Here is a 25739-nt window from a genome sequence, read left to right as displayed (position 1 = left end):
AAGCCAGAGGAACACTGCTTGTTAATTATTAATTAGACTGAACGTAGGCACTGGAAGGTAAAGCGGCCTTGTGTGTCCTAGGAGGAAGGTTATTGCCCAAGCAAGGTCTGAACGGCCCATGCGGCACTGGCCACCCGCACGGCTTCGCCCAAATCCCCGTACAGCACCTGAGCACCCACTGGGATTTTGCTTCCAAAATCCAACAGTGGGGGAGAGGAGCGAGGAACCTGCTGGTGTATTTTCAACCTAAATGAGGACCTGTCTCAGTGCAATGAGTATTGCTCACCCCCATTTATTATAGGGGCCACACTGGCGGTAGCGAATCTGGCCCAAGCTCTTCTCTCCATCAACTCAGTTCACATGATGCTATGGGGGGCACGAGTACGTGCCACTTCCAGGAAAAGTGGGAAATGGAAACAGTTTGGAGGTTATCACAAAAGACAAGAATGGATGGAGATGACGACAATGACACGTGTTTCAGAAATAAAACACGAACAGTTCCGTATGATAAGCATATTAATTGAAATTAGTCACATAGCTAACAATATGAAGAAATGCAAGATCATTTCATTTTTGCCTTTCAGCCTCATGAATGTAAAATGCGCTTGTAATCTTAATACTATTCAAGAGACAAAGCAGTCTTTAAAAATCACACTTCACAAGACTCAAGGGAAAGTAAGTTACTAATGAATGGTATTTACAGTTGCTTCATTTAAACATGCTTTCATTTGCTTTTCAGAAGTTACTACATAAACTCAAATAATTAGAAGAAATGCAGAACATTGGTTTTCTCCTAATAATCTGTTTCTTGGTTCTGAAAAGAGAAGTCTGCTAAAAACGCAGTTGCCCAAGCAAACATCCATGGCCATCAATAAACTTCTCGAGAAGCGACACTCAACAACCAACCAGGCTGCAACCATGCTCGATGTTGCCTCCCAGATTAATTCACACTATATGGAACAGGCTTGCCCCCCCCCCCCAAATTCAGGGCACAGTAATGCATTTGTATCTTTGGTTCATATAGCGAATACTGACTTTACCTGGGGTTTTTAAAATAGACTCAGGAGTTTGTAGAGAGGGGAAAAAAATGCCAACCTGATATACAGCACATGAAAAAGGGCTGGAGATGCGCACACTTTTAGGCTGCAAGTTATTAATTGTGCACCTACGCTTTGTGTATTTCTACATCGTGAAAAAACAGAATTTTTGTCTTACAATTACAGTACAGTTTAAACCAATAAAAAAGATCTTTTTTTTCTATGGGAACTGCGACATTTATTTTTTACCAACAATAGGAAGATATGCAAAAATAGCCCTTAAAAGAAAAGGGGGAAAAATGATCTGCTTTCTCTTTAAACCCATGAACAATAGAAGGTCACGTGCCGCAGTATCCTATCATTCAGCACATTAATAGCTGTGCTAGAGTAATTACACTTGTGGTATTTTTGCCTCAAGTGAAATTCTGAAATAAGAGGATGGAAATTATGATACTGCTGATAAATATTAATAAGTGAACTTTTAATTTTTTTGCCACAATATTCAAAATGCTAAGCATCTAGCTAATGCTGAAGCAGCCTGATATGTGTTTGCCTCCAGGGACTATGATGCTTTATGCACTTAAGAAAAAAGTTTAACGGAATTAAAATTTAATATCTAATTAGAGCAAGGCTAATATATTTTGAAATGAGTGGGGAAGACACACGCCTCTGTTGCATATTTGCTACAGTCATTAATCTTACCTGTAAAGCAGCATTGAGAGGTGTGCAGTAGGTGTGGCTGGTCTGTATGTTTTTAATAAGAGAAGGGTTACTGCATAAGAAAAACATAAAAAGGAGAGTTAAATGCAACCAACTTCTGTGCGAGCATTTCAAGCACGTAATGCTTCCTCCCACACCAGAAAACTAGAGCTGAGACTGTTTTTCCACACAAGTTCTCTTTCGTTTCTCTTTTTTTTTTTTAATTTAAAGAAAATATCTGCATTTTAGGCTATGGTTATCATATTTGCCTTTACTAAATAAGGAACATCATTATCTCTCGACGTTACCTCACCATGTGTTCTACTACCCTGCGTTAGTAGCACATCTTGGCATCTCTGCTCATTTTAGCTGTGTTCAGGAGAAATGCTCCAATATTCGTCGTGTCTGGGAGCCAGTTACCATGTAAAGGTGCATCATGAGGAGGCTATGATCAAAAGCATCACGGGACATTTTAAATACTACTTCATGCAAATTATTCTCGAAGTCGCTGGCAGCGGAGTGCCTCGCTATGGAGCAGGGGACCACCACGAGACAGGATTTGAGCCGTGTTATTTCCTGCCAGGCAAACGGCGAGTGGCCCCGGTGAAGGACTGCCAATGCCATTGCCCCGAACGGTTTGGGGTTGTGGACTTGGAGGTGTGACGGCAGGTACTGCTGCACCGCAGCGAAGCGGTACGGACCACGCAAAACAACATGCTGCCCTAAAGGCCCTTTCAATAAAAAAATATTCTGGTGTGCTATTTTGGACCCTTACTTTAGTCATCTGAAGTTTATGTAAGGGGCTGGATTTGAGGAAAATGAATGCCAAGCATACCCGCTCTCTCTTTAGCAGACATCTAAATACCACTGGTTCCACTGGAGGGCGGGGGGGGGGAGGGGGGGGGGGATAAAAAAAATTGAATACAAACTAGATAAGTAGTGCCAATGCAAAACATGTCCAAAGTTTTATCACTCACTGGGCATTTTTATTTTTGTTTTCTTTCATGTGGGAATAAATCATGGTGAGAAGAGTCTTAACTGAGCCCCTCCCACAGGGACCAGCAAGGATCAGTCATCCTGGAGAGATGGCCTTCAAGTACAGGTCAAAGAAAATTGCTTTGGGCACCCCAGGAATATTTGTGCGTGGCTGTTGTAGACACAGGATGGCCTGTTGATTATAATCTTTACAGCTGGTCTTACTGCACTTTCAAACTTTTTAAAGTTAATTCAGCGTTTCTGTCTTATAAGCACATCACTGTATTTCTGATTAAGAGTTGCAAAACAAGGCATACAACTGAAAGCAAAGGAAAATATCAGAATTAAAACTTATCTGAAGCCTTTCCTGGCATATATATGTCTTCCTGACAGGTCTACAGCAGCGTATCTGCACTAGCATGGGTAATTATTTTAGTCTACACTGCACTATAAACAAATGCTATAACAAACATGTCAAAGTAGAGTTATTACTACAGGCATCTGGATTATCAGAGTAGGACACACAAAATACACATAACAACCAAAAATTTAGTTTCTTTAGCAGCAAAGGTGATGTCACTATTTCATGAAATGCAAGCCTACATGAGATGGGTAAATCATGCAAAGCAAAGCAACAGCAGAAAAAAAAAATTAAAGCAAGTAAAAGCTCTTACTGTGCAACAAGCTCGCCAAAGTTTTCATCAGGGCAGTATTTTCGAGGACGGCCTCGTTGAATATGACGGCCACGTTTAAACTCTTCATCATCAACAGTCCAAAAGGACCCAAACTCATCCTCTACTCTGATAAAGCACTTATGCAGTGAGAGGTTGGTGCGAATGGCACCCTGGGACAAGAGCAGCAGCAAAGGAGATGAAGTGGAAACAAAGGGACACGGGATCGGGGACAGAACAGACATCAAATACAGGGAAAAGGAAAAAGAAAATAAAATGCAATAAGCATAAGCAAATGGTTTGTGAGGGTTAATATGCATTGCCACCTAAAAGCTACTAGCATGTGATGCAACAAACACCAAGCAAGCAGGGTCAGGGTACTGGTGGGCATACAAACAGTAGTGATGAGATGTTTGTCTTGGTTTCCCTTAACTGAAACAATGCGAAACCACCTGTGGTTGGTCTAACACCAGCTAGCAGCCAAAAGCCTCTACGTTAAACTGTAAGCATGATCCGAGCTAGGCTAAGAAGTTCAAACATGGTGGACATACCCACTGATCTTTTGTGGCCTTCGTTTTTGGAACTCTAGTTCATCCACTGTCCATACTGCCCCTTTAACGTTTTCTACTCGCACAAAACACTTGTGAAGACTAAGATTATGACGCACTGCATTCTGCAGCAAGTATAAAAGAGAAAACATTCAAAAACTTTCTATGAGAAAATGCTCATCATTGTCCAAGAACAGCAGCACAGTCAGTGTGACAGTCCTCATTTTGCAATGTTAAGCCCCTTCCCCTCCCCACACCCGTTCGCTTTCCCCAGCTCTTTACATCTTATTTTTGCAAAGACAAAATAAATATAAAAGCTTAAACCCAAAATTAGAAATTCAAGTTATTCTTATCAATTATCCCCAGTGTGAATGAGAACAGCCATCATTTTAAGCATGCACGTTGTATAATATAGCACATTTCATACAGAACACAAGTACATTGCTAAGACATTTTCAAAACAAATATACACGCTCTGCAAAGAGAAACTTCTCCTCTCCTGGAAAAGAAAGCAGTTAGAACAGAAAGGATTTCACGTAAGTACAGACAGCTCAATTTAGCAGAGAGGCACTGGAGCTGGTGTTGCTGCGGTTTCCCACAGCTGGGCTAATGCGAATCAGGTGCTGAACCTCCATCCACACCCACAGCATGGACTGGGGGCTCGGCAGCACCCCACCGGCCGACACGGCACCGACTCCTGCCTCCACGGCTTGCTCTTATATGGAAGTTGGCTCCTATTTCTGGCAGACTACTGTACTGACTGATCTGAGCCTCTGCCAAGTGAAAACATGAGGAGGGCTCTCCGAAACAAAGTGATAATATCCCCACAGCTCATCACCCAGAGGGACCCGCGCTCATGGCATCCGATGCTCAGATGTCCTCTCTGCAGCTCGGCGCTGGGGAAAGATGAGCCCGGCCAACCCTTCCGACGTGCGCAGACCTTTGCTGAAGCCGAACATAATGAGACACCTCACTTTGTCATGGCAAGCTGAGGCTTTTCTGTCCCTGCTCCCCCTGAAACGGTGCCGAGAGCCTTGTTATTCCTCAAATGGAGTGCCATGCTCTCTCCTCGTTTTATGAGTTTTCTGAGCAAATACCCTCATACAAAGCCACTCAGCTTTGTACATGGAGCTTGTCCCCAGCGCTGCTGAAAGGGGCTCGGTAAACAGGGAAAACAGAAGAAGCCATTTGCTGAAAATATGCAGGCGAACAAACTCCATCCATCATCACTGGCACCATTGATTTAGTCAATCTGGTTGACTCGTTAGCAGGCACAATGCCAGCCAAACACATGGCCTGGGTCTAGGCAACCAAGAGACTACAATTTTTTTTTTCCTTCCGTCGTCGTTGTCGTCTTTTTTTTTTTAATGAACATCGGGTCTGGATGGTGAAAGGGAGCTCTAATCATGAATGTCTAAATCACTGTGCAAACAAAGGGTACGCACAGTGCATTTGTCATGTAAATTAAGAGGCAGTGGTGTGTGTGCCTGGGAGGGGAAGGCTAAGAGTCTTTTGCTACTTTTCCGTTTCTCTGCAATCCCTAGCACAGTCCCCACACTCCCGTTTCTGGTACAGGGGAAGATTCAGGGCTCGAACTGCCTTTGCTCAGCAGATGCTTGAGTGCAAACGCATCTCCTCTGGCTGTAGGTGCCCGATCCCGGCACTTTGGCTTTTCCATACTAATCTCCTTGTGAACTGGTGGAAATAAAAACCCTGGATATGCTTTTCCTCTCAGCAAGGCAGAAATCTAGCAGAAAGTCAACCTGTCCATCAGGGCTGCTTCCTTCTGCCCTTACTTTCTTCTGTTCTTGTTTTTTTAATGATTTTTTTTTTTCCCTCTCCCACCTCTTCCAGATTTCACTAGTTTTGAAATTTTTGGCAAAATCCCCGATTTTGAGGTGGACGAAAAACATGCAAACGCCCCACACCTTACAGGCTAAAATCAGCCAGCTCAGCAACTGCTGGTGGGTGCCGCACTAGTGCAACCCGACACAGGGCTGCCGGCCCACATCTGGGTAACTCAGGCAGTTTCCTGTGAAAATGGGAACACTGTCAAGTCTGGAGCAAAATGTAAGAATAATAACGCTATTTCCCCCAGTGAAAGCTGATCTTGTAGTTCATACAGCAGTTGATCAAACGCACACAGCAAAGTTCAGCAAAGGGAGTCCTCAGAGTTTGTAAACAGTCTCTAAATACATGGCTGAGCAGAAATATTTGTGTTCTTCTTTAAATAAATTTAATGCTGGAGAAATACTTTACAGTCTGTTCTTGTTCTCTTGAAGTCAATGTGCAATTGACGGTTAAGGCTGCTGGATCAGGCTCTTGCTGAAGACGTTCAGACAGACAAGCTGAGCATTTGCAAGATGTCCATGAAGCGTTGCCCTCGCTTTCTATGTTACACGTGAACACTTATTTAAGGAATTCACCGCAGAAAAAATTGTTTTGTTTCCCCTGCCTCTGGATTCTTGCTATCTAACAGTTTTATTTGAACAATACCCCAACGTTTCAGAGCCACACCTGCAGCCTGTGCCTCATGGCTGCGACTCAGTGCCAGCAAATTACTCCAAAAAATAAAAGCAAACAGACATTGCCTCTGACCTGTCAGAACCAGTTCACAGTGCTCCCCCAGCAATCAGCTTAACAGAAAAATTAGGAGCTATTATTGTAAGATTATATATTTACCTTGTTAAAAATATTTGTATGCAAGCCACTTTTGCAGAAAAATTACCCTGAACATGCTTGAATGCAGTAAATGAAAGGGTTTGTTATTTTAATAACTGCTCAGGCTCTGCTGTACTGCATTTTGGGAAAGAGATTCATTTTTTAAAGGTCTTTATTTCTGCACTCTTTTTGAAAGAGGGCTCAGGGAAGCTTGCCCACGCCAAACCCTGACCCTAAACTCAGGGAACACTGACCCAAACGCCCCCTAAGCATTAGCTGAAGGTGAGCACAAATCAGCACGTATACATTCAGATTATTCTGATTCTGCAATTAGCCCCTTGTGCTTGTTCTGCGCCCCATGGGCTTCCCGTCATGCCAATCCAGAGCTGCATTTTCATCCCTGCTGTTCCTGAAGGCTGGCATAAATTTGAGCAGTCTTCAGCACGAAAACCTGCATTACTTCAAGTGGTTGCCAATTTTCCTAGTGCCAATGGAACTTGGGGTGAAGTTTTTCTTCCCAGGTAGGTGAAGCAGGACCTGGACACCTGCATGAGGTCAAGGTGTCCAGGAGGGGTCTCCAAATGGTACCTGCCTCCCCCAGACACACTTTGCCCTTCTGCAAGCCCAAGGGTCTGCACCTCAGCCTCTCTTCCTCTGCAGAAGCACACTGTAAGTGCATGTGGCTTCTGGGACTGGATTTTGTGTGACGCACAAAGCTAATTCCTAAAACTAGCCTTGCAGGAGATATGGCCAGGGCTGCCTGCTGCCTTCTTCCACTCCCTCCTCCACTACCCTTCCCTTTGCTGCTGGAATTAAATAGGATTTTTACTTTAGCACCCACACCTGCAGCTGCTGAAAAGTCCTACTGGAACCACTCCAGCAGCAAAAGACAGGCAGGTCTAAAAGGATCTTAAATCAGGGAAAGTTAATTTCCTTTCTGGATAGTAAGGAAGCTGCAAAGTGAAACACTGCTCATGTTTTCCAACTGCAGTGAAGGAATCAAAGCAGCAATCACAGAGACTTTTCCTGAACATAAGAGCTTCTAGACCAAGGTTGAAAATGTACAAAATTGCACTGGGATCTGAATTAAAAGCAAAACATGCTACTGAAAACCAAGCTAACTTCCAAGGACCATTTTTAGCTCCATCCTCTGAAGGAATTAATCCTAAATGTAGGCTGAGACAAGAAAACCAGAAAGAGCTGATGAAACAGTGTGTATGGGACATATTCACCCCACCTGGTCATCTGAAGCTGTTTGAGAGCAACAGTGTTGTGTAGATTAAGAGAGCCTCAAAGTATCAGGGGTGCAATTTTTACAGCGATACAAGATCCTGTTATTTGATTAATTCATTTGTAATTGCACTAGCTTCAGAAGCCAGCGTGGCCGTTATAATGCTATATATACAGGAAGGTGTGGCCCCCCAAAATACAAAATAAAATTAACTCCCCAGACCTCTTATCTAACAATATCTGAGATAGTTATGGTAGGAAATTAAAGTGCCAAATAACAAATTTATTTCTGTTAAATATGTTTCTTATTGTGGGGCTTGCTTTTTGCATATTATGTTCAACAAACTTCTGCTGTGTGATTAAAAAAAAAAAAAAGAGGAAGTTTATAACAAATCTGTATACGTAGTTAAGAGTCAATTGATTGAGGAAAGAAATCCACCTATCTATAGATCCTAGGAAGAAAAGTCATTGTTGTGATTACAGTCTGCACAACTAAAAAGACAAACAGTATATCTTCTACTGACACAATAACTTTACCTCTTTTTTTTTTTTTCCTAATACGTTCCAGCTGAAGGGCTTCAGTTTCACTGCTAGCAGCAACCACACAGAGGAACTCGTGGCATAATCACAGAACATAAAAGCCAATAATGGGGATTCAATTAGTGGTTTCCAAAGGCAGAAGAATTTTTCTGCCAAATATCAAATTGTTCCTGCAGATAAGGCACCCAGTGTGTGTCAAAACTGCCGATCTAAATTTTCATGTCCACATGTCGTTAGAATTTGTTATGTCATCAGCAATGTCTATGCTGTACATGTCAGATATCAAAGACAAGAGGCATAGGCGGGCTAAGGCTTACCTTCCACGTCGCCGCGTTGCGTCTGAAGTAGGCAAACATTCGCGTGAACCAGTTGTAGATTTCATTTAGTGTTAGCTGTTTTTCTGGAGATTCGAGGATGGCCTTGTGAAGCAAAGCAATTGCAAGATCAGTTATGAGCACACCAGTACAAAACAGACTCACAGTTTTACTTTACCAAATAAAAAAAGGAAAGAAAGGAAGGAAAAAAGGAAGAAAGAAAGAAAGAAGAGATTTGGAGGAAAAAATCCAAAGGAGGGTTTTCACAATGTGAACTAAGATTAATGGCTGTATTTAACAGTTCAATGGCAAAATTCAAAATGGAATTATCTAATTGTTTTGAGTTTTTATTTCTGTTTCCTTACAGAAATATTAATTTATTAGTCATTCATAAAGCAGAATCAAAGAGAAATGCAAAACATTTCACTAGCTGATTAAAGCTCAGTAATTATTTAGAGCTCAGATTAATTCTAGGGATCAGAGATTACTGTAGCTTGTGATAATTGACTTGCCATCTTTAAACAGGCTCATTTTCACTGTTGTGTGAAATGAATTTCCTAATAATCACATCGTATTGTAATACTTAATCAAAAGCAATTATGTTATATATTGCAGTTCTAAAAACCCTTATAGTAAAGGTTTGAGCATTTGAGCACGCTTACATACCAAAGGTTTGAAAATCTATTTAATCCAGAGTGTGCACATATAGGGAGATTTTTTTTTTTTAATCCAAATGTGTGTGTTTGGCTCAGCTTACCTGTCTAATTAAAGATGCATACGTGAATGGTGGTCTAACTTCCGCGTTCTTATAAAATTCTTGGTTCTGGGCAATATCTGCTAAATAAGAGCAGTTGTTCTGTTATCATCACAGCCTGCTGCTGCCGGGCTGTGGGCAACAGCAAGCCGCCCCACCACAGGGGCTGCGCCACCAGAACCCCTTTACCTGAAGAAATGGGGACGTTGTATTTATCCGAGTACCGCCTCCGGATGGGTCCGACATTGTGCATGCTCGTGGTAGTGATGACCGACGGTCCCTGCGTGACGGGAGTGATGGGCGCAGTCGGGGTGGTGGGAGTATGAGGTAAGCTCTGCGGAGACGCCTCGGATGCAGTCTTGGAAAGCGTGACGCTCGATACCAGATTCAACTGCAGAGGGAAGGACAAGGGTTTCGTTACAAACGGCATTTCTAGCTAATTAAGGGCTGCAGAGAAAATTCTCGATAACGGAGTCTTCCTCAGTTTGAAGTGGACAACGCAGCCTGAGTGCTTACTTCAGCACAAAATGCTGTTGTAACATCTCTATTAGGAGCCAGTAAAGGGGAATAAATATATACATTTCCAAATAGATTTAAAAAAAGAATAACGTGGCCTGCTGCCAGAACTACAAATCGTGGATTTTTATCTAAACCTTAAAACAAGATCTCACACAGTACATAATCATTTTAATATTTAGTTCCATTGTTTCACAGTCTAAACCCCACACATCTCTTATTTCCATGCTATCATTATGCATGGCTTCTAATCAGTCTTCTTGGATATTTCATTGAAGGCATCAGGCTTAAAATAAAAGGCAAGACTTTCCTAGGGACGTACTAGAGAGAAATGCAATCTCTCTCTTCAGCATTTGGGCTTTTTTTTTTTTTTCCCTCTGTTCATCCATTTTAAAAGCAAAGCCCAAAGTAGGTTAACACTGGAATAATTTAATTAATCACACTGCACAAAATACTGCAAGCATTCAGCCCCGCAGAAGTGGCATCACTCTTTTTTTTCCTCCTAGGACAGAAGGCATCAGCGTTACCTGCACGAAGCCCAGCCCCGGATAAATGGCAGCTTGCCACGGCAGGCTGTAAAACACAACTGCCTCTAGGATTGTGTATCAAACCCAGCTCCAACTCAAGTATTTTCGATACACAACCCTATTTATATAACCAGCATCCACATTCCTCCCCGACCCTTTCTTTTCGCCCTACAACGTCCTTTGAAAGACGATGCTCCGTCTCAATAGGTCACTCCTGCTGAAGTATTTTAAACAAACAATCCGATCTCTTAACTACAACATCAGAAAAGACGACCAAGAGAAGGGCTCTTTGACTACTTCCACATTTCCTTCCCTTAGGCGGTTTCGCGAATAATATTGGTGAAATCCTGACCCCATTGAAGTCGGTAGCAAAATTCCTACTGAATTTAACAGGGCCAGAATTTTACAACTTTTGTTCATGATTAAAATTCCTTTTTGCTGGACATTAAACCTTTTCAGATGAAGGCAAGGCACACTACTCAGCTATGCCCCCAAATATCTCACGTTTATCCATAAGGCACCATTATTAACTGTCCTCGTATGAAAGTAACCAGATAAGAAAACTCCTATTAGCATCCCCCATATGAGTTAATAGCCACAAATAACATTGCTTTATAAAAATAATAGGATTTATCCAAAACAAAGGTAGTGGAAAATAAAGGGCTCCAATATTACAGAAAAGATACCAACACAAAAAAGCCCATCGCCCACAGAAAGGGTGCAGCTGAGCGACAGATAAATTGTGATTGCTTTTCCCTTCCGACGGCGAGATAGAGCAAGCCGAGGGAAACCCCAGCCACAAACACCCAGCACAGCTCGCTGCCGTACGGCCGCGACAGTGCACTGGCAGCTCCAGCACTGCTCCAAGGAAAGGAGGTGGTGAGCAGCAGACCTGCAAACACCCATCTTCCTCTGCAGGTGCTTACAAATGATGCTTCGCCTTCCAGCAGGAAATATTTAACACTTCGTGGCAAAGCCGGAGAGCACGAACCCAGCGAGGGATCGTGAAAGGCAGTGAAATAGGGGTATTGATTTCCCAGAGACTCCCGCGCCGGTGTGAACCGCTAACTGCAGCCTGGAGGTGAGCACGCCTGCTCAAACCCCCGCGGTGCCAGGCACTGCCGCCACGTGTGAGAGCCCGGTCCGTTTGTTGACTGGCACGATTTAAGGACACTGATTAGGGATATGTATATAGTAATGTCCCCCTGTTATCCATCTATCCATCTATTACATATGATAAAAGGACCAGTGACAATAATAATAGTACAACTGACAGGTCTCACCATGAAATTAAATCTACTGTATTTTATCTCAGTTTCTAAATGGACATTTTAACAGTCCAATAACTGCGAGCAAATCTGCATCAATTTTAAGTGCCCGTCTCTGGCACAGGCTCGGCAGCCGGGCCCTCCTGTTGGAAAGATCACTGCTCGTGCTTCATCATTACGGCTTCAACTACTCCATATCAAAAGAGTCCCCTTCCTTTTTTAGTGTGTAAAAACTTAACATTTAATCTGTTTCTACTAGGGAACTGCGAGAAAGGATCCACAAAGGTCAGCGTTCCCCACTTAAAGAATTTGAATCGAGTTAAATTTCTTTAGGCTTTTCAGTGTAGGTAGCAACTAGGAATAAACACAGAAGAGGACGAGCAAAGGGGGGGGGCTTTAACAGGCTTGACAAATGACACTGCGATTCACACCCACTGCTGGGCTGCCACTAATAAGCTACAGAGGAAGCAGCCAATCTCAGCTAATTACCAGATAAAATTGTATTGTAAGGACTCTAATTAGGAGATGCTTATGGAGGTGATCTAATGATTAAACGCTGCATCCAAGTGACCCCACCATCAATGTGCAGTGGTGCAAGATGTCACCGGAATATTTTGTAGAAACAGTAATTTTATTTCAAGGAGGGGAGGCAGTAATATTTGTAATAATGGCTATGAGGTAAACTAATTAAAAGACAGTTCCTAAAGGAAGACTGTGGCTTTGAGCAGCTGTGGCCGTTCCAAAACAAAGTGCCAAATCTCAACAGAGGAGCTGCAGTCAAGTGGAAAATTTCTGCCTGACCTCTGCTCTCGCTATTAATTTGCAGGAAAACTAATGACACATATACATATTCCCACAAAATTGTTCTAATTGCTAATTTGCCAAAGGAGCCCAGTTTCCAAATTAAACATGACTGCAGTCTGTGAGGAAAGAGAGAACAAAAAGCTGGAACGCAGCGAGTCTGCTGCGTTTCACCTCCAACGACCATTTGCGAGCCTGAACCAACAAGTTAATGAAACACGACCTTGTCGATCGCTAGCGAAGTTTTTCCTTTTTCCGTGTTTTATTTGATGACACTTTCCTCTTCCAGCCAGGGTCCGATCCCTGCCGGTGCTGTTACCAAAACACAAGCCAGGGTAAGGGAGGAGAGGGCTGTGCTCCCTCCACAGACCTTCGCTGCTGCTTTCTTTGTTGCATCTATAGCGCAAAGGCTGAAAAATCAGTTGTGAATTAGAGCAGAATAACAAATTATGAATGGTGTTGCTTTTGTTGCCATCTTGAATTATTAATCTGAATGGTAAACTATTAAATCTTAATATTGGCGTCAATTAGAAACGTGAAAGCGGCCGTGGATGATTGTGCAGGGCAAAGATCAGGGAGGGACCAGGCTGGGAGGGTTTCTTTTCCTGATGGAAACAGTTTCTCCCTGTTTGCATTTTCTATTTAAAAACAAGTTACTATGATTAGAAAAGTTGTTCGTGTTGGTATTTTGTACACAGCCTGTTTCCCACATACTGTAATTTTTGGATGAGGTATCATTGCTGTCAGATGGGAGGGAGCCCAAGTCACAGAGTTAGCACTTGAATGAGCAAGAACTCTTGCATGGCAATAAGGCACAATGTGGGGCACTCTCCAAGTACACCAGAGAGTACAGCCCTTGCACCAAACAGTTAAATGTTTTTTAATGTTTGTACTGGGGATGGTGGGAGGGAAGATTTCCTCCAGCCTTAGATAAAAAAAAAAAAAAATTCCCCAAAACAAGAAGAAGAAAATAAAACACAACAGAAACCCCACCAAAGCCCACAACAGTTTTAGGTGCTAAAATTCTGCAAATTCAATCACTGAACATTGTTGGGTACTTTGTTCAGTTTTGGTTTTTGAGAACATTTCCTCACACTGTTTTAACTCAATCATAAATGCCGTAATTGTTTCAGTGTTCAGTATCCTGCTTAGGATTTTATTATTAACCTTCTCTTTCAAGAAATAGTCATGTCTTCCTACTAAAGGTGATGACTGAGTCATTTTCTTTTTTTTTCTTTAGATACAAACAAGGCAGAGAGGTAACCCTCTCCTTCACCCCATAAAACAGATTTCCAGTAAGTGGCTCTCCCACTAGGGCTAAGTCTCATTTCTTTTTGTGCAAACATGACAATAGTGGCTGCACATAAAAAAAGCCCCTGAAACTCTTTTAAAAAGAAAAAAAAGATAAAAAAATTATATTTTTAAGTGTCACAGTGGGGCCATACCCACTGCTGCAGAGCAGTGACTCCACTGCGATGGATGCTGCTGCTATGGTCCCAACTGGGGCTGAGGATTTATCTGCACTAAGTTCCTGGGACTGAAACACTCTGAAGCAGAGACTCCTTTTCTTGACACCAAGGGTGGGAGAGAAAGCTAATGCTGGGCCTAAAACTTTGTTAAATGCTGTGTCTTCCTCTCTCGTTTCAGCCTGGACACATTAGTGTATTAGATGCAGAGCCTGGCAGGCAGCAATCACTTAGCAGGTGTTGTTATTGGCAGGAATACTAAGGAAACTGAAGCTGAGGAGTGAGACTTAATGAAAACCAGTATATAAAAACAGCTTTTGTTGTGCTTGAGAATCTCTCTTTATTGCTGCGTATCGTTATTTTTTCAAACTATAAAGTATGGCTACAGCAGCTAAAATGCTCAGTCATTACCTCAAGAGTTAAAAGACTATTTTTTTTTAATGCTTTGTTATTACAGTTGCTAAAAACAGTATTTCAAAACAATCATAACTGCTATGGTTAGGGTAAAAAAATACATTAAAAAAGGGATATCTAACAGTGCATTTTATTTAAAGTGCCAAAAGTTTCTTTAAGTTTTCTGTCTATTTTTAAAAGATGGCTATAGCACCTAGTATGCAGAATTACTTGTTGGTTGATGCTTTTTCCTTTTCCTTCCCTTCCTATGAACTTCAACAGAAGTTAATCCCCCAAAAGAAAGCACATTTCCATTTCAACCTATTATGCTGATCGCTAACATCAATGAAAATAGCATGTAGGGGAAGGTATCTTAATAGCAAAACCAGAATGATGATTCCTGAGAAATTGTAGTTCTGGCTTTTGTGTTGTGGTGTTTGGTTTTTGCTTTTTTGGTTTTTTGGGGGGGGTTTTACCTTGAAAAAAAAATTCACCTTACAAAAGTATGTCACAGGATATTCCTTCACAGATAGCTTTGCTCTCACTTTATTCAGGCCCTTTAGTCTCACCAAAACAACACAATGAGCAGTAATAGGAACAACTTTGCCTGCTCCAAGTGTTAAGTTGTGAGACACTTCCATTTTCTTTTAAAGTGCTGCACTGTTGGGCATTTTAATTATAAAGTCAGACATTTTTAAAGGTGGCACTGAGCGCTGCCCCAGCTCCTGATATGCTCTCCCTCCCCAGCAGCTCCCCCAGGAGCAGGGGAAGAGCTGCCCTTTGCAGTACACCAGACATCAACAGCGACCTCCCCGCATACGTGTCTATCTATCTGCCAACGATTTAGGCCATCCACCGCTACACTACGTAAGAACGTGCTTAAATCTCATCAGCTTTAATAGGACTAAAGAGCTTTATTGAACAGGTGTCTTGGTGGACTGGTGTAGTGAAATACATGGGCCACTCCACTGCCCTTCCCAAGGTCAAAATTACTGCAAGGAGCTAAAGCCACCCGAAGGTGGGCATGTGATGGATGGACATAGCTAGACTGGACAAGCCACCCTTCCCCAAAGCTGGGCGACTTTCAAATTGATGCACAACCGCCAAGAACCTGGCTGCGGTCCCACTGGGCCAAACTCGTCCAAAACCACCCGCTCAGCTACTGCCTGAAGCCCAAAAGGCAAAGACGGTACCAATGGTCAGTGTGGATTACAAATGGCACGTGGTTAACGCAGACGCTCAGTCACCAATTTTACCTGCCAGTAACAAAATAGTTTAAAAACAAGCATTAGGATCCTTTATGCAGAATAAAAACATTTCCTCAGTCATGAAAAGGCTGTAATTTTAAATCCCAATTCACTGCTATGTTTGGATTTGCAGCTGCTCTTTCCTTTAAAAATCACCAATGTACCATAATATATTAATTCCAACATACACCTTGCATTAGTTGTGTTGGCAAAAAGAAATTAATTACTGGATGTAAAGAATACTTTGCACTGCAATAATGGCCATCACATCTTTTTACCAAAGTCCTATCCCACTGAGTTAAAAGGACTAGGGTCTAGCACAGTCTATGCAATGCCTGTGTATTTTTTTCACTAGGAAAGCACAATTTATGCAAAACACTATACTTCTACATTTTATAATTAATTTTCAAATGCTTCACCTATACATATTTTAATAATTTCCGATTTATCAGATGGTATCTATAATAAATTTTTCTATATTTCAATAAATGAAAAGAAGGCAGTTTCAATCCAACAACAGAGTGCCACACAATATAGGCCTGTCAGGCACAAATTTTTACTTCTAACATGTAAGTTAAAGGATAAGGAATTTATAATGCTGCCTGTGAACGAAACCACTTTTCATACACAAATGTGATCTTTTTTTTTCCAAAGGGTAATACAACAGTACATTTACATAAACTAATCCAAACAATCTATGTATTTGACAATGGCAAACCTCACACAGACTGCCTATTGTTGGTTTACATCTTGGAGTTCTTTATGTTGGCTTGTAACACTGCTCTAGCTGTCAAAGGTTTGACTTGGACTCTAAATAAATGGTTATAGAAGTGCTGTGCAGCGATATTGGACTTCTTTGCAAAAGAAAACCTGCTGTGTATGAATTCAAAAGCTATTAATTTTTCAGTCAAAAATATTCATGCCTATTTCTTTTAATAAAGAAACACTGTGCTGAGCAACTGAGAGATAATGTTGACTAGTGGTACAGAATTTTCAATAGAGCAGTTAAAAATAAATTTAGTAGGAGGTCCCCAACAAAGCTATAATTTTCCAGAATGTAAAACATTTTTAATACTAATCAAGACAGCCCTTTTCCCCCTGCGTTCACTTTTTTCTTTTTTTTTTTTTCTTCTTTTTTTTCCTTTTTTTTCCCCGCTGCTTTTCCCTGTTTATTAGCTGTTAACACTAATCTTCATGGCGACACCGCCTGGTATCTCCGTAGCCTACAACACCCGCGAAAGCTTCCTGCCCTCCGCGGCCGAGCATCGATCACGAGCTGCCTTGCCAAACGCTGCTCGCCTTCTTATGATTTCCTCCCTTTAGTTTTTAATCCTTCCTCCTGAGGGGCACCGCTGTTATGAAAGGCCTCAAGGCAGAGTGCTTTGAGACTCCCAGATTATTCCGCTGTTTTAATTTTTAATCCAGTAAGAGCTATAGAAACCAAACCTCCTCCCCATTCTGTTGGGTCTACACACTTTGCCAACAATGCACTGAAGCATTTGCATTCAGGCTGAGATGGATGCGAGGAACTAGAAGAATGCTATTTTTATAGACACTGTGAGTAGTTTCTACTCTAGAGGGCTGGTATCCACCGGATCAAGCAATTTTAGGCATCTCCACAGCTTAAATGGAAGGGTTTATACCTACCACTCAACTGTCTCCAAGAAGGCCCCGAAATTTCCCGTTGACTTTGACATCTGCTCCAGTATTGCTGAATAGCCTGCAATTTTCTGTCTAGTAGCCTCCCTATGCACTTCTGCAGCCATTTATTTCCAACTACATGGAAACTGAGAAATCCTTTTCTAGTAAAAATGGGTGCGCGAAGTGTTTAATGATTTTATGTTCTCTATCTCTGTAATGTGTTCTGTTTCAGACATTAATTTTGTCTACCAACTGCATCTTGGCAGGCTACCATATTTGCTGGGTTAATAGTCTGACTCCTTTTTATTTCTATCACCATAAATCACACGTATATGGGTGTGTGTTTGCTTTATTTATAGAAAAAAAATCAGTCAAAACAGATAAACCAATACTTTGTCATTATGCTGCATCATTGCATATTGATTAAAATTGCTAGTACTAACTATAGATTGTCAACGCTCAATTAATTTTCACACAATGACTCAAAGCAAAATCAAATAAAGCCAGTGTACCTTTAAATCTTACAAATCTTAAAATCAAGAAGCAAAGCACTCTCTCCATTTTGAATAATCATTGGAAGCTCCGAGGAACATTTTCAGCGTTAAGAGGTTGGGAGAAAACAACAGCTGAAGAAGAGTCATTTTGGTCAGGGAATGAGATGGTGGATTTGCCTGGGGTTGGGGTTACCCAGGAGTTGCCACTTGCAAAGCCACTTGCTTCCCCCACACCCCCTTTTTTAGAGGACAATCTGGGGCAGCGAAGGTTTCCCTTCTCAGTTTCAACAGTGTAAAACTTGATACTGGGTAACCCTGATTATCATCAAAACATGCAGCTACAGTCTCTTCTACTGTAAATGTCTGTCAGACAAGGAGAAAGCAAAATAAATATACTAAATATAATTTAATTACGTCTCCTTCTTAACAATTCCTAAGATTTCATGCAAGTCAGACTGATGCAAAGCGACTCACAGGCTAGCACGTGAGGCCAGAAAAAGGCCCAGTGCGTCAGCTTTAGAACAAAACTTCTTTCAAACTCCCTGAAGAGAGGGGGATGATGAAGCCCGGGTGCCCGTGGCGGTGCCTCCTGCAAAGCAGCACTTTGCATCTCCTCACCGTGACCGGCTCTGAAGCGGGCCACGCTTTGCATCATGCACTCCGGTGAGGAACAGGAAAGAGAGGTTTGTTGTGAGGTTTTGTTTTCTTTCAGTACAGTTTGGTACTTACGGGCTGAGGGGTGGCTTTTGGTTCAGTTGACTTCACATGCAGGTGTGTCATCATGGCTTGCAGGCGCTCTTTATCTTTTGCAAGCTGAAAAGGGGGGAGAAAAATATCCTCTGTTACTCATACGAATAAAACCCAGCCTCTGCTTATTCCTAATTAAACAGCTGGCACCAAGGCACGAGACAGAAGAGTTTTATTGCTGAGTAGTTTGGAAATTGTATATGGTCTATTCGTGAGGTAAAGCTAACACGTGGTGCTGGGTGTCACTATTTCCCAAAGCAAAATGCATTAGCCCTCGAGCGAGAAGAGCTAGACCTGCCGGCACCAAGAGCTTCACTCTAGCCCTGACAGCTAAAAGACAACAGTGAATCATGTTTATTAACCAGCCCCACTCCAGTTCAGGAGGCGCAGCAGAAAGCAAGCGAGGCAGCAGCTCCAAGATGCATTTGCCTCCTTTCAGACCAGAAAACAAGAGGCACAAATGGAGCGTGGCTTTTACGTCACGTACAGGCTTTGCGGCATGTGCAGCGAGCGCAGAAGACAGCGGTGGTTAAACCACACGAGGCACCTCGGCGGGGCACGGCAGGCGGCCTCGGCTCTAGGAAGCACCTTGGTTTTACTTGAGAAGGTGGCACAGCCCCTCGGCGGGTCACCCTGGCCTGCTGGGCTGGGAACCTGAGCAGGAACACCCTGAGCAGGAGGCAGGAGCAGCAGTGTGAGTTGCCAGCATCCCTTCGGCGTACACTTGAGGGCAGCGGGGTGGGAAAGGCTAACAGCCTGGAACTGCCCCAGAGCACTCGTCTGAGGGCACAAAACGCCACAGCTCCAACGCTTTCACCCCTTCTCATCGGTCACATTGTGCCCAAGAGTTAAGGCAAAGCTCCTGCTCTGGATGTCTCTTGCATTTTTTGGTTGAGATCTGCACCAGGCCACAGCTGGTGTCTCAGGATCACACCATACGCATCCTTGGCCAGGACAGCTTCCCAATACGTTTCAACGCACTGGACAGACAATAAATCTCATTATTTTTGGAAACAAGAAATTTTTTGTATGTGCAAACAGGACTTTTTCCAGCTGCTCTTCAAAAAAACCCCAACAAACCAGTGGAAAGATATTAAGAAATAATAATAATGAAAAAGGGGTATTATTAACCTACATGCCCAACATAAAGGCTCCTGTTTCCAGCAGGACTTGGATCAGGTTCTTACAAATGACAATTTTGCCGAGCTGAGTTTTTGCTTTAGACAAGCCAGATTCCTGGTGCCAAGAGGAGAAACTGTGCTCGCATTCCAGCAAAACTTTAAACAACCTGCCCACCTTATCACCATCATCTGTTTGTAGCAGTAAAGTTGGGCTAAGTGTATATAAAAGGAGACTTGGTCATAAATCCTCATTCATAACCTTACAGTCAAGGTTGTCTTGCTCTTCGCAAGGCAAGGGGCTTCTGACCGTGCCAGAAAGGCATCGTGATGGGATAAAACTTGGCACACGGGTTTCCAAGACAGGAATTAAATAAAGGAAAAAATGGTGTCACCACTGTGTGCTCTGGAAGTGCAAAAGCAAAAAAAAAAAAAAAAAAAAGCCAAATAAAAAATCCAACTTGAAAAAAGCTTTTCAAACGGCTGGTCTTTTCTTGGTCAAAAACCTCAATGGCAAGAGAGAAAACCTGACACCTACAGCAGATCTCCTGCAATCTGGACACCAGATCTGCGCTGGACTTCACAGGAGAGCCAAAGGGCAGTGACGGGCTCTTATCGTAGCGCTGCAGCAGAAACTTCTCCCTCTCAGAGTCCTCTGAGGACCTCTTCAGAGAAAGGAGAGGTCTCACCCCTCAGCCGCCGTGCTTCACACAAAACAAATTAAAACAGAGAAATAGTTGTACTCCCAGCGCAGCTCTGTTGTGCAATCTCTTATTTGGAGCAGTCGCCGGGCCCACGGGCTGCTTGGCGGGGTCATCTGTGCATTAAATTTTGGTCTGCAGGCTACTTACTGCAGAAGAACAACATCTTCTAGCCAAAACAAATAGAAGGCAGGCACCTGAAAGCTTCCTGCCTGCACCAGTGCGGCGGCAGGAGGGAAAGGCACCCGGGCAGCACAAGGCACACCCTGCAGCGCTTCCTCCGGGCCCCCTCGGTGAAACGGAGCGGTGCACCTCCCTCTAAACGGCCAGGGTCCTTGTTTGTAGTGCTTTCACTCATCGTCTTAGCAATGCTTTTAACGCCATTTCTGGTGGATGGAGGTTATTAAAGATCCTCTCGACATTTCAGGCAGACACATGCTAGCATTTTGTCATAGTCTAGGAATTCAAACACTCACCCAGTTAGGCAGGAGTTTAAATTATGAAAAATAGAGGTCTCTCAGTTTCAAAGCACTGAAGAGAAGTAAAAAAATCCGAAGAATTTCTTTAAACTGTTTTTCCCTTAGGTCAGGAAGCAGTAGTGATATAAAACTAGAATGTCACTAGTAGCCCCTCCGGTCAGTCGGGTCATAAAAAAGAAGCCACGAGGGCTTGCTCGGCCACCGATGGGAGCAAATTCTCACTGGCGGCACTCACTGGAGTGCAGATGGTCCAGAAATGGGGATTACTAGTCAACATGCAGGAAAATGCTCTTGATCTACCGATAGTGTTCTTGGGCAAGGACTGTTCTGCCACATACAAAAGGATCTGCTCTGTATGGGTGGTCTGAGGACTATAATACAGTCCCATCTGAAGCCTCATTCTTTTTTCCTAGATCCATTTGGAAAGCTCTGCATGGTGGGAGTTTTCAGATGGCCACCCAGTTCTTCATGATAAGCCTGATTTTGTGAGGTTTCCCTCACCTCTGTGGGCTACAACCATAACGTAGGTGCCTAACTGTGGTTCAACACAAAACACATCCAGAGCAAGGTACATGCTTTGCAAACTTGGACACCAAGACACGTGCCTTGCCAAGGAGAGCTTAAATCCTAAAACTACACAGGTAAGGAAAGGCAGGAGAGGGAAGGCACAGAAAGCGCAGGCCAGAAGGGACTCAAGGTGAGGGGACAGCATGGGAGTCTGGCGACCAAGGAGCAAGAGAGAAGGCATTGGGCATGAATGATGGAGAAACTGCACAGGAGGAAAACCAGACAGAAAATAATGGCAAGGAGCAGGAATGTGAAAATGGAAACCCAGCAAAGGCATTCAACGGAAGCAACATGGCCACATCAACAGGAAGGGGAGATTGCTTCAGCAGCAGGATTTTGGACAGACCAAGGACAAAGGAGAAGTAAACCAGTCACAGGCAATGCAAGAGACAACCAAGACATAGCCTCTTCCCTCCCGTTATGTGCCTAGTTAGGCTGTGCACTAGAAGGGTTCAGGATCCACTTTTCAAGAGTGTCAATGGATGCTTTAGGAAAACAGGCCCAAGCAGTGTTTTCACTACACTGAAAATGGCCAGCTACCTTCATTTTCTCCCATTAGGAGATAATTTTTTTAAAGTTATCATAGTCTTGGTGCTGTCCCAAAATGTTTTTCCACTCAAAGGTGGTGCTGCAAAAAGGATGCTCTATTCCAGCTAAGAACTAGCTAAGGATAGGGATACGTTCCTGTGTTTGTGTCTTACCCAGCAGCCCAATTCTTGCTATTTATAATGGCAACAAATGATCATGTCAAGATGGTTTAAACGAAGTGAAAGTGAGAAGATCTCTACCTTGTCTGCGATATTTTAAGTATATTTGTGATGGAAATGCTGAGAACAAAGCTTTGAGATACTTCTGTAAAGGGGCATTTGCAATCAAACACAAAGCAGATCTGACCTGTTTTTTCAAAAAGTTCATTTAAAAATTACTTTCTTTAAAAGATGTTACACTTATCTCTGTCTACGACACTGATAAAACTATTGTGCGTAAAATAAATAAGAGTATAAGAAAAAAAAGAAAGGCTTGCATTTGGGTCCATCACACAAAACCTGAAGTGCATCCCTCAGGTGGAATGAATTTGTTAAATACTACCTGTCTTGATGGGGCTGTACATGCATAAAATGGTGTGGCATTTAGATCTTGCCATGGTGTTGGACCCTCAACAGTGTGCGATACTTCTTAGCTCCACTGGAAGGCAAAGCTTCTTGTCAGTGCTGAGCACTGCAGGTCAAGTGGGAAAGGCTATAGGTCCCTCTTCGATGAAGCTCACAAACTCCGACAGTTGGCCACAGGGCTTGTTATCACCACTCTGTTGGTAACTCCACTGTGGGAGTATCAGGTCAATGGTCTTAAGTTAGTCCAACTGCCCCTGCTACAACACGTTGGGCACTGCAGACCACATCACTGAAAACCCTGCCATTGGGCCAGACTTTTGTTTTATTATGGTTCTGTGCAAAAACAGGTCATAGCCAGATGAACTAGGTACTGGAGGACAAATCCTCATACATGTTTAGGCAGGTTTTGTTTTTGTTGTTTTTTTTTTTTTAAAGTATCAGAGGACTGATACACAGCATGAAAGGAGAGGGAGAAGAGGGGAATTACAGGTACGTTTCAGAAGCAGGACCACCCTCCTCCACCACCTATCCTTGCTGGCTAATGCACAGATGGTCTCACTCTGTTATCAACATCCCTGTCTAAATGAAGCTTCCAGTTCATCCTATCTACTGTGCTAGTATGCTTGTTAAAAACAAATCCAGAACTTTTTGGCCCGCACACCACTTTGAAATTATGTTCTTGTCTTGGGGACCTTACACTGCCTTCCCATGCAATGACTCTAAGCTAAGAGGTATTCCCCAGCACTAAATGCATGTGAAGCTGTAACTGTTAGTCACTTATAACAATCAGTAGAATGCACCACTGATAAATCTTTCAAAAATATTGTCAAGGGCTTATGGAGAGGTGGTAACCAAGTATCGTCTCTGTCCTGTCCAACTGTTAACATAGGGCATCCTGCTGTAGTTCCAGGCACAGCCATTCCCTGTGACTGCAGGAGAGAAGGATTAATGCTTTTCAAGCTGACTGTAACTGAAGAATCTAGATTTACCTTCAGCCTGAATATTACTGCATCTTGGTAAAAGATTATCTCATATCTCAGTTTACCAGGAAGACTGCAGATTTTTTTTTTTTTCTAATTCCCGAGAAACTTGTTAAAATAACAGACCATTTCTCATAACATTTTCTGCAAGACTCTGATATTTTATGACTGGTAGTTTGATTTTTATAAAACTTGTATTAAAATAGTTTATATTGCTTCAGCTAATAGTGAAAGAGTGTCATGACCAGCGTGTTCCTGAAAGTAAAATATAGGAAATATCTATGAAAGAAAAAGGGTAATTTGTAGATAAGAAGATAAAAGGCATTTTTTTAAATGCTTATCTTGAAAAGTAACAACAAGAAGTTTAAGTGTGTTTTTGCTGATTTTTCTCTCCAACTATTTGAAGCTATAAATGACTTAACTCAGTAAAATTCCAAATGTAATTATCTTCTGTACTTAGCCCAAGGCTTTCCATATATCTCTACACTGCTGTCTTGCATACAAAATAGGTTTTTCAATAGCTGGTAACTATATAATGTACAACATTGTTTTAATTTCCCCTTCTTTGCTAACCTCTTGCCTACACACAGACACACTGTCAAAGCCGCCCAGCCAGAGCAGCGAGGTGCAGGAGACAGAAAGGACTCAAAAGCATTTGGAAAGGCAGTTACACAAACAGGTTATACCTTTGCATCACATTCAATATATTCCAGTTTACCCCCTTTTGGCACTTTTAAAAAAATTACTTGCTACAAATGGCAAAAAATAATAGTAGTAATAATAATACATGGAGAGTATTAGTATGTGAAAGACCACCAAACAAGCCAGGTCATGCAGCGTTTTGAAATAAACATCAACCATTTCCCCCATGTATCAACAACTCTAAATGAAGGGGACCATATTCCGCTCACCCCCCTCCACCCCCCCGGGTAAGTAGAAAAAGCATTAGATACATACTGATGGATTTCCAATCAGTCAGCCTGTTTAAGTTTCCTATTTCTTTTCAAGTTACGGTTTAGAAAAGAGGAAATGAAGCTGCAGTTTCTTTTGACGGTTTTTAAAACTACTACAAGAAGGTTTTGAAAGCTGGTTTTCAATCATAGGGGGAAAAGCAGAACTCATTTTTTATTGCTGTCGAGAATTGGATTTGATTAATACTGAGGTAATATTAAAATAAATTTTATTTTACCTGTAGCTCTAACTGCTGTACAACCTGCATTTGTACTCTACATTGGGCTGTACTTCTATCATCCAGCGCATGCTCACTGTTGAGATGTCTGTAACAATACACAGAAAATCATTAAGTGAAATGGATAAACAAAAAGGAAAAAAGTAGTTACCAGGATGAATAAGCAATCTGAATGTTATCCAGCAGATCTTCATCAATATCTGAGATTTTTAAGATTTTTTTTTTTTTTTTTTTTTTCCCTCTGTCCTGCTTTGGCTTGTGCATCTTCCCATCACTCATTATATCTTAAGCACATTTTTTCAGAAGAAGGCTCATTTGTATATAAGAGAAATTTTGCAGAACAGTTGTTTTTCCTCCATTAGGTAAATGAAAGTGAGATCAAGAAATTATAGTAAAATAATTTCATATATAATTTTGTATTACTTGACTGTAAGATGCTGGATATATCTAAATGGACACATGCAATACATGAATAATTAAATCCCGTAGAACCCTCATGTTTACATGATTAAAAATAAAATAAAATACATGATTGTGTAAAGAACAAAAAGCCACATAAAATTTGGTGTGTAAGTATGTGCAAAATATGTACCAATAAAAGAGGGAAAAATACGGACAGTTACTGTAAAACAAATCTTCTTCATCCAAAAGAAACAAAAAGTCATCCAGAACACTAGAACAGCTGGAATTCAAGGTTTATTATAGTACGTGTTCTGAAAAACTTCCCCCATGCAAATGTTAAAATAAATAAAAAAAAATAAAGCCTTTAAAATAAAACTGCTCTATGGCTCAGGCTAAAGCTATGTTTTGGGGCTAATACCTTCGCAGAAATGCAAAAACCAATAAAATAATCCCCAAATACTGTTCTCCCAGCTACACTTTTTTTTTTACCTTAAAATTGCCTTGATTTCAAGATCTTCAGCATATGATGGGCTAAATTTAACTCCACTGACTCCTGTGATTTACAACACAGAACAATTTGGCCTACTTATCCTCCCATGCTGGCTAACCACTGATCTTAGACGTGTAATATTTAGCATTCTGTGGAGTAACTTTCTCACCTG

General features: G+C 42.0%; 1 protein-coding gene across 8 annotated transcripts in view; it reads right to left on the bottom strand.

Moving 5' to 3' along the window:
- The window catches only part of FOXP1 (forkhead box P1), a 391683-nt gene that overhangs the window by 12839 nt on the left and 353105 nt on the right, over nt 1–25739 (bottom strand). For 6 of the 8 annotated variants that reach the window (XM_069811849.1, XM_069811847.1, XM_069811851.1 and 3 more), the window contains 7 exons: nt 24676–24763; nt 18512–18595; nt 9619–9820; nt 9433–9512; nt 8679–8780; nt 3934–4055; nt 1740–1809 (listed from right to left, as the gene is read on the bottom strand). In XM_069811849.1, the coding sequence (XP_069667950.1) occupies nt 1740–1809; nt 3934–4055; nt 8679–8780; nt 9433–9512; nt 9619–9820; nt 18512–18595; nt 24676–24763 (748 nt within the window). The remainder of the gene's footprint in view (nt 1–1739; nt 1810–3933; nt 4056–8678; nt 8781–9432; nt 9513–9618; nt 9821–18511; nt 18596–24675; nt 24764–25739) is intronic. The other 2 variants (XM_069811850.1, XM_069811852.1) reach the window with 1 other exon arrangement.

This window comes from Haliaeetus albicilla, chromosome 24 (genome assembly GCF_947461875.1).
Source record: "Haliaeetus albicilla chromosome 24, bHalAlb1.1, whole genome shotgun sequence".
Lineage (NCBI taxonomy): Eukaryota > Metazoa > Chordata > Aves > Accipitriformes > Accipitridae > Haliaeetus > Haliaeetus albicilla.
Note: the sequence above shows the minus strand (reverse complement) of the source record. Positions and strands in the feature narration are given on the sequence as shown.